This window comes from Fukomys damarensis, unplaced genomic scaffold (assembly GCF_012274545.1).
Source record: "Fukomys damarensis isolate Sample0158 unplaced genomic scaffold, DMR_v1.0_HiC HiC_scaffold_73751, whole genome shotgun sequence".
NCBI lineage: Eukaryota > Metazoa > Chordata > Mammalia > Rodentia > Bathyergidae > Fukomys > Fukomys damarensis.
In genome coordinates this window covers 2,702-11,737 of record NW_022974663.1, presented here as the reverse complement: position 1 = coordinate 11,737, position 9,036 = coordinate 2,702, and the positions used below count along the sequence as shown (strand labels likewise).

At 47.3% G+C, this 9,036-nt stretch overlaps 1 protein-coding gene across 1 annotated transcript; it reads left to right on the top strand.

Annotated features, from left to right (window-relative positions):
* The first annotated feature begins 339 nt into the window (after window positions 1–339).
* Window positions 340–5,613, top strand: LOC104855780 (apolipoprotein L3). The gene is made up of 2 exons (XM_010614741.3): window positions 340–1,001; window positions 4,580–5,613. Exon 2 carries the CDS (start codon window positions 4,593–4,595, stop codon window positions 5,442–5,444), a length of 852 nt encoding a protein of 283 aa, XP_010613043.1. The 5' UTR covers window positions 340–1,001; window positions 4,580–4,592; the 3' UTR covers window positions 5,445–5,613.
* The last annotated feature ends 3,423 nt before the right edge of the window (window positions 5,614–9,036 follow it).

Genomic DNA, 9,036 nt, shown 5'->3' with positions numbered 1-9,036 from the left:
TTCCCACATCTCGGGGCGGAAAGACTCACATTGTCATTGCTCTGAGTTGAAAAGGCTTCAATTCTCTGCGGAGCACCGTGGCAGAGCCTGGTGTATTAGACTTCCGGGGCTCCATCCCAGCACACCACAGTCTCGGTGACTTAAGGAAAAGATGGCTTTTTCTCGCCGTTCTGGAAGACAAAGTCATTGATGAGGGTGGGCAGGGTTGGTTCTGGCGAGGTCGCTCTTACTGGTTTGCAGAGGGAGGCTTCTTACTGTGTCTGTCCTGGCCTTTCTCTGTGCATGGACAGAGAGAGAAAGAGAGGGACAACCGGACAGCAGGAGAGGGAGGGAGAGATCTCTCCTGAGAGATCTGCTGTCTCTTCTGTTCCTACAGTGACACAAGTCCTAGGGATTTGGGCCCTACTCTTATGACCACATTCCATTTTAATTACTCCACTGCCTTATTGGCTTTCTCTGCAAATACGCTTACTGGGAGTTAGGGCTGCAACAGATGAGTTTGTGGCACACAATTCAGTGCGTAACACCACTGGTTCCTTGAAAAATACCACGTTTGTCTAGTTGTTGTGTTCCAAACCTGTATTGCTATGTGTGCAGGTGGCCGAGGTGAGAGCATAGCAAATTCAAGTTTAGTCTGGGCAACTTAGGGGGGACTTGTCTCAAAATAAAATGAAAAAGGCCTTGGGCTGTAGTCCAGTAGAAGAGCACTTGGATGTGTAAGACCATTGGTTCGACCCCTAATTTATGCTTGAGAAAACAAAACAAAAGTCCCCCCAACCAAAACTACACGAAAGCTGCTCAGGGAGATGAATATTTAACCATTGGTCTTCCACCAGGCTATCTCCTAACTTTATCCTTTTTTGTCCCCAACTAGAGATCAACAGCTTTACTAAATATGTCACCGAGGATGTTCTGGACGCCCTGAGCACAGATGACCTGCAGATACTGTTGAACAATGATAGAGTCTGGGAGGTCTTCACGGAGGAAGCCGAACTGTCCAGGTGACCTGCGTGCTGTCCCTAAGGAATGCCACCTCGACCTGCATTTGTCTGGTGCGGTCTGGGCAGACACCCCTCCTCCAGGGAGCTTCCTGTGGTTGGGGTTGATGGCGCCCCTTCTCCACAAGTCCTGAGGGAAATTTCCATGTCGTTCCCTTGGCATGGCATGACCTCGGGTGCCCACGGAGAACAGGGCCACTTCTGCCATCTGGTTCTTATGCGACCTTTGAAGGCTACTTTACCACTTCTTGCCTTAATTTCTTCATCCACTGTGTTTTATTGTAAGAAAAATAAGATAATGCATGAAACGGTCTGGGCATAAGGCTGGTACTCAGTAAGTGCTCAAGCAAAACCTAATTTTAAAAGCCAGGCAGGAAATCGACAGGGCCAAGAGTTTCCTCCTTGGAGGTGTGAACAAGGGAGGACTTGCTTTGGGGCAAGTGAGAAAAATCTAGTCATGTTTGAGTTGTGGTATTGGGGATTCTGTCTTGAGCCATTTTTCTGCAGGTCTGAAGAACGGTATGAACCCAGTAGGATCCTTCTGTGGTCCAGGGAGCAGAGGGGCAGAGGTGGATGGGACCCTGACTGTCCAGGCTGATGCTTATGCTGTGAGGACACAGAGAGTTGCCTGTTCCTTGGGGCTCCCCACATGATCTGATAGGGCTGTGCGAAGGCCCGGGCATAAGCTGGGGCTCCGACTTGGGGAATGCTAGCACCTTTGCCAATGGCCCAGAGAGCCCTGGGCCAGAATCAGAGCCAGGACTCAGGATGGAGCAAAAGCGAGCCTGGGATGGAGTGGTTTGAGAAGGCTGAGGCTGCAACAGGGGGACCAGGGTGAGAAGGGGCGGCACTGAAACCTCAGAGCATGAGGAAGCCATGGGTCCAGCAGAGAATATGTGCTCAAAGGAGTGTGTTTTGTCCCCCTGCCGGGGTCCATCACCGGTAGGCATAGAGGGCGTGGGTAGTGGTTTCCCTAGATCCTATGGGGGCACTGGGAAGTTCTGAGCTGCTGCTTGGGATCTTCTTTTATTCTACAAAGAATAGCTCTTGACCATCAGGAAGGCAACATGGCTTACTGACTACTTCCCAAGTTAGAACAGTTGGCTGTGTAATTCCAGAGTGTTAAGAGCCTCCAAAGTCCTCACCCAAGAGGAAAATACTTTCTCTGCTATTGGGTTCAAATGCAGCCTTTTCAGGGTTGAATTCTAGCGATTCATACAGATGGGTCTCAGTGTCTCAGGAGTCTTTGTACTTGGTTAGACATCAGTGAAACTAACAGCAGCTAAGGTGTTGGTCAGGTGGACTGCATCTGACAGGGACATCCTGAATTCTGGGATGCCGGGTCAGGAGTGGGGCTGGGTGTGTCGAGAGACAGTGAGGTGGGTTCAGAATCGGGGTAGAGCCAGGTCATGGCCAGCTGTCCTGATTTGGGTCTACTGTGGCAGTGATGGGATCCGGTGACCCTTAGCTGGGAGGGACAGAGAGGAGTGGAATGGGTTGAGAGCTGAGGGCAGGCCACACCATAGCTACAGTCCCTTCTCACGCTGAGGATTCAATGTTTACATCTGAAGTTCCCAGAGTTAACAAACTCTAAAGTGTGAGGGCACGGTTTTCAAGGTCATCCTTAGTTCTGAGCTCATGAGGTGGACGAAAATACTGGACCGATGCTCACGAAAGCAGGTGGGGAGGCTCTGTTCAGGACTGTCGTGCTGGAGGAGAGGTGGGGAAGGACTAGACACAGTAAAGACAGCTGGGGACTTCCCGAGTTCGATCCCCAGTACCTAAAATAAAATTAACAGAACAAAACGAAAAACCCAGAGTGCAGGGCAGTAGAGATCAAAAGAAGTAGCAGCGACATCAAGAGGAAGAGAATTCTTTTGATGCCGTCCTGGGGATGTGTCCCTAAGGAGGTCAGGGACTAATCAAAGGTTAGGAACGGGAACCGGTTAGATATTAAAAACTGAAGATTCTCAGTCATCTGACTTGAGAGGAAATCTTGCTTAGCCCGGCGACCTCCTTTCCATCCCGGAGGTCGGTGCCTTTACTCTGCAGTTCCTCTGGAGGACAGAAACGATCCCAAAGACCCCATCAGTACCACCTTGTGAAGGTCAAATTGTCTTTCTAGAGAGTGTTTTGAAATATTGGAAGCTGCACAGTAAGACAGCTGGAGGACAGGCCCCAGGTCTAAGCATGAAATTCAGTTACATTTTCTTACAACTCCCGCACACAGCCTGAAGGTAAGTCTGTACAAGACTCTTAACAGTCCTGCCTTTTCAGCGGGACCCATCGAATGAGGTCAGGTGTGGAATCTTCCAGGATGTGCCATCCTGGGGGGTGTTCGGATGTTTGTAGCAGCACAAATCACAATAGCGAAGCCTTGGTAGCAGCCTATACGCCCATCCATGGACAAGTGGATAAGGAAATGGGGCGTGTACACAGAGTGGAGTAGCACTCTGTCACAAAGAATGATAAACTCGAGGCATTCATAGGTCAGGGAACGCACCTCCAGAACATCATGTTAAGTGAAATAACTCAGACACACAAGCTGAAATTTGGCATTGTTGCTCTTATATGAGAAACCTGAGGTATAAACAAAGGGCAAAATAAAAGAGAGACAACAGGATGTTGGGAGATGGATCTTTCTTAAGGGGGAAGGGGGAACATGAGGCGGAGAGAGGGGTGCGGGAGGGGAGGGAAAGCAGATGACAAAAGGAACTAAGATGTGTTATGCGCATGTACCAACTCCACACAAGGAAAGTAGACATGATATACTACAAACATATAGTAAACATGACGTCGATAAGGAAGTTTTCAGGGGCCGGGGATTTAGCTCAGTGGTTCTGCCACCTGCTTCGTAAGAGCAAGGTCCTGAGTTCGATCCCTGGTACCAAAAAAAAAAAAAAAAAAAAAAAGTTTTCAGAGTTGGGAGTATTACAGATATAGGATTGTTAGATTAGGTGTGTTCAGCCTGTGCGGCCTTGGGGCCACAGTCTCCAGGGAAACACAGTCTCCAGCGGCAAGCAGAACACTCCAGGTGCCCACACAGCACTTCCCGGGAATGAGGGTGAAGGGAGAGCTTCTCCTTGAGTAAGGTTAATTCTTCATGACATCCCAGTATTTTTGGAAAGAAGATTTTATTGTTGCATCTCCTCTTCCCTCAGTTCCTTTAGAGAGCCTGTGCTCTATCTGTGCTGCGGTAGTGATGGCACTGACCAGAAAAGAAGGCATCTTATCAAGTGCCCAGCACTCAAGAGCTCCTGAGATGAGTTTTTTTTTTTTGTACCAGGAATTGAACTCAGGACCTTGAGCTTGTGAGGCAGGCGGTGGAACCACTGAGCTAAATCCCTGACCCCCTCCTTAGGTGACTTTTAATCACCACCCCCATTTCGAGACCAAGGACCACACAGCATGTATGATGTACCACACGTGTTCACTGTTGAGGGAAAATTCTACCCATCCTCTCAGTCACTCCCATTGGATTTACCGCATCGCTCTGGTGATGTGTGCAGAATAGCTCCTACTGAGCCCATTTTCCTGAGAAGCAAATCCCTTTCATAATCCCTGGACCTTTACCGTTGCAGGGCCGAAGCTCAGATGCTTCATAAGGCTCTTTACGAGCATGCAGCGGCCAGGACCAGAGAAGACAGAAAGGAGCTCCAAGAGGCCCTGGAAGTTGGCAAGAAGTTTTTGAAAATATTTCCTCAGATTAGGGAGTGCATAGAAAAGATCCGCGGCCTTGCTGCCCAGGTTGACAAGACGCACAGAGGTTGCACCGTCTCCAACGTGGTGGCCAGCTCTGCCGGTGCTGTCTCTGGAGTCATGACCATGATGGGCCTGCTCTTGGCTCCCTTTACAGCAGGGGGCAGTCTGACGCTCTCGGCAGCTGGGATGGGCCTGGGAGCAGCGACTGCTGCAACTGGCGTTGCCACCATCATCACTGAAGAGTCAGTCACGTGGTGGGCTAAAGCGGAAGCCAATCGCCTCCTGTCTGCCAGTGAGGTCAACCTGAGGGAGCTGTTAGTGTTGGTGCACAAGATCGCACCCAAAGTGATTCCCAAATGTAAGAAGTGCATCTCTAACTGGAAGAAGATGATGACTAACATCCGCGCTCGCCGGGCAGCCATCGCCAACCCTAGCTTAGCACGCGATGCCCGCCGCCTCACAACTCCTGGGGCTCTCTCACCCCAAAGGGCTCAGGAGGTGCAGAGAGCGTTTACCGGCACCGCCTTGACCATGACCAAAGCATCCAGGATCATGGGTGTGGTCTCCACGGGTTTCTCCCTTGGAGTGGATGTGTACAATCTCGTGAAAGATTTAAATCATTTGCGCGAGGGGGCAGAGGCAGAGTCAGCTAGAGAGCTGTGGCAGATGGCGCAGGAGCTGGAGGCCAAGTTGGAGGGGCTGAGCGAGGTCTACAACACGTTGCAGTCAGCCCTTGATGACTGATTCCTTCCCCAACCATTGATTGTGTAGGTGAGCGCACATGTACTGGGCAGAGGCATGGACGGGTGGGCACATTATATTAGAAGGAGGAAGGGGATGAGATCGAGGCTAAGCAACTGCGCATTCAGGACTTCGGCATTTTTGTGGGTGACCGCATCAGAGGAGGGTTAATGCAGGTTGCAAGTTAGTTCAAGAGAAGGCAGGATGCAAGGAGAGTTCAACAGATGTAAATCAGCATGTGTTGTGCCATAGAAATAGAATGAAAGCTAAAAGTCATCTCAAAGATGGGTCGTCTCAACTGGTGCAGAGAAACCGTCACCAAAATTCAACCCCCATTCCTGCTAAAAATCCCGAGGGAACTAAGAATTGCAGGATCATGCCTCCACCTGCTAGTGTCTGCTTACCACAAACCATCCTGAAAGGGGGAAATCCGAAAGAATTACACTAAATTCAGGAAAGGCAAAGATGTGCACTCGCACCATTTCTATCCAGTGTAGTATTTGAAATTCTGCCCAGAGCAAATTTCAAGAGAAGGAAATAAAAACAATAGAAACTCGAAATCAAGAAGTCAAATTATCTTTATTTGCAGTCGCCGGGATTCTCACAATATTCTGAAGACTCTACCAAAACTTTTAGATTTAATAAACAAAGTTGAATAAAGTAGCATGACACGTTTTCAACCTGAAAAACAGTCAGTAGGCTTTTTTATACATAAAAAAATGAACTAGCAGAGAAACAAACCAGGAAAGCAAGCGCATTCACAACATCTTCAGGAAGGGCTGGGGATTTAGGTCCATGGCACCATGCCTGCCTCATAAGTGCAAGGTTCTGATGCAATCCCTGCCACCAGAAAAAAAAAATATATAGAGAGCCCCTTAACAACATCGTCAAGAAAAGCAAAAATAACAATAAATGAAATACATAGGAATCAACATAACCAAGGAGATGAAAGACCTTCACAATGAAATCACAGAACACTGAGGAGAGAAAATGAATAAGACTCTAGAAGGTGGAACGACCTCCTCCAAGGTCTTGGATCGTAGATGTAATATTGGTAAAATGGCCTTATTTCTGTTTTTGTCAGACAGGGTCTCCCTGTCCAGTTCAGGCTGTCCTTGAGCTCACTCTATCGTCCAAGTGTCCTCAAACTTGCACCCGTCCTCTTTCTCAGCCTCCCACGTGCTGGGATTTCATGCCTGTGCCATGGAATCCGGCTTGGCCTTATCTCTCCAAGTGAGCTACAGATTGAATGTAATCCTCGTAGAAATATCAGTGACACTCTTCACAAACGCAGGGAAACAAATACAAAGTTCCTATGGAAGCATAAGTGAGCCAGAATAGCCAAAAGAATCTGAAATAAAAATAGCAATCCTAGAGCTGTCACAATGCCCAATTTCAAGTTGCACTACAAAGCTGTAGTTAAAAATAACCCGCTATTGGACAGAAGAAGGTGTGTCCACCAATGGACTATAACAGAGGATATAGAAGTAAACCAGTGCAACTACGGCTGTCTGGTTATTGACAAGGGGGATGCACAATTGCATGTTGTGGAGGAAATAGCCCCTTTAACACACAGTGCTGGGACAATGGGATATTCACGTACAGAAATTGAAACTAGACCCGTATCTCTCACTCTGTACAAAAAACAAATACATTCCAAATGGCTCAGAGACCTAGGTATAAGACCTAAATGGCGAAACTGTTGTAAAGAAACAAAGGACACATACTTGAAGATAGAGCACAGCAAAATTTTCCTGAATTAGATCCCAACAGCACAGAAATAAAAGCAAAAATCAACAAATGAGGCCTAATCAAATTAAAAAGTTGGGGAAAAGCAAGGAAAAAACCACCAGAGTGCAAGACAGTCCACAGAAAATCTGTTCCCACTACTGTCCTGAGAGAGGATAAATATCTAGACTATGTAAGAACCAAGTATCAAATGGCTTAGTCAATAAATGAGTGAATAGAATCAAACAGATACTTCTCCAAAGAAGTACAAATGGTGAATAAGTCTATGCGAAAGTTTTCAACATTTTTAGCCAATAGGAAGATGCAAATCCAAGCTGCACTGAGATTACATTTCCACCAAGTCAGAATGGTGATGGTGAAGAACACCAAAAACGATAAATATTAACAAGGACATTCGGGAGAGGAACCCTGTACACTGCCGGTGGGAATGTCAGTCCAGCCCACTATGGAGATCAGTATGGAGTTTCCTCAAAACACTAACCCTAGAGCTACCATTTGATTCAGCTGCTGTGCACCTGAAGAAGTGAAAATCGGACACTACGGGGCTTCCTGCATACTCTGGTTCTGTTACCCCACCATTTACAGCAGCCAAGATACAGAAGCAGCTTAGGTGCCCATCGACAGATGAATGAGTAAAGCCAAGGTGGTGTGCAGACGGCGGGACGTCATCTGGTCAAGGAGAAGGACAGAACTCAGCCATCTGCACAAAAATGCAAGGAACCAGAGATCATTAGGTTCAAAGAAAGGAGCCACACTCGGAGAGACGAGTACCATGTGCTCTCCCTGCTATGTAGGGTAGAAAAGGGTGGTAGATTATCATTAAACAAGGGGAAGGAAATGGGGAGGGGTGTAAGGAAGGACGAGGGATGTCATTGATACGATTGAAATCATTTGTAGGCACTGAGATCTACAGTTTGTAAAAACGAATAGTCACTAACAAAAAGAACACAAAACATTCAGAAGTTCTGCAGTGAATAAAATGAGGGAAAATGTAGGTTCTGGAGATTTTTTTCTTTTAGTAGATTTGATTTCCAGCAAAATTAAATAAGTTCCAGGGTGTGGCTTTCTTGATTAGCCCAGCATTTCCTCACAGTGGGAAACACCCTCTTCCCCGTCTGTGTTCCGGGCTTCACCAAAGTGGAACATCACGGAATACTCAGAGCTCCTGAGAGCTGATAAATTAACTGATATCCCAGGGGGCCAGAAGGGATTCAGGGCGGCCGGGCGATGGGAAAACAGTGGCCCTCTAGGCTGCAGACTGCTAGCTTTTGCCAAGTTTTCACACACAGTATTTCACCTTCAGCATGGAGGTACATTCCAAGACCCCCAGTGGATGCTTATATGGCACTTAGCAGCGACCCTATGTAGGATATGTTTTGTCCTAGTAAGTTGGGAACTTTTCACCTTCTCACATTTGAAGAAAGCGTTTGCGGCTTCTCTCCGGCATATCTGTATGGCTGGCACCACTATTCTTGTGCTTCAGGACCATGATTAACTAAAGTAAGTCACTTGAGCATAAGCACTGTGATAATGAGAGTCTACCTGCTAATGGTGATGGCTACTAAGTGCCTAATGTGAGGGTAGCACATACACTGTGTATACGATGAACAGAACAATGATTCATATCCCCAGTGGGATGTTGCGAGAGTGCGAGACTTCATGAAAACTACTCAGGGTAGCTCTTGTTTTAAAACTTAAGAATTATTTCTAAATGTTTAAATTTAACATTTTTGAACTGAGATCACCCTCCAGTAACGGAAGCCTTGGAAAGGAAAACTACACATTGGGGAACTGCTGTGTTAAGCAGTCTGTGTTTGTGTGACAACTCTCTTCAAATACTTCCGCA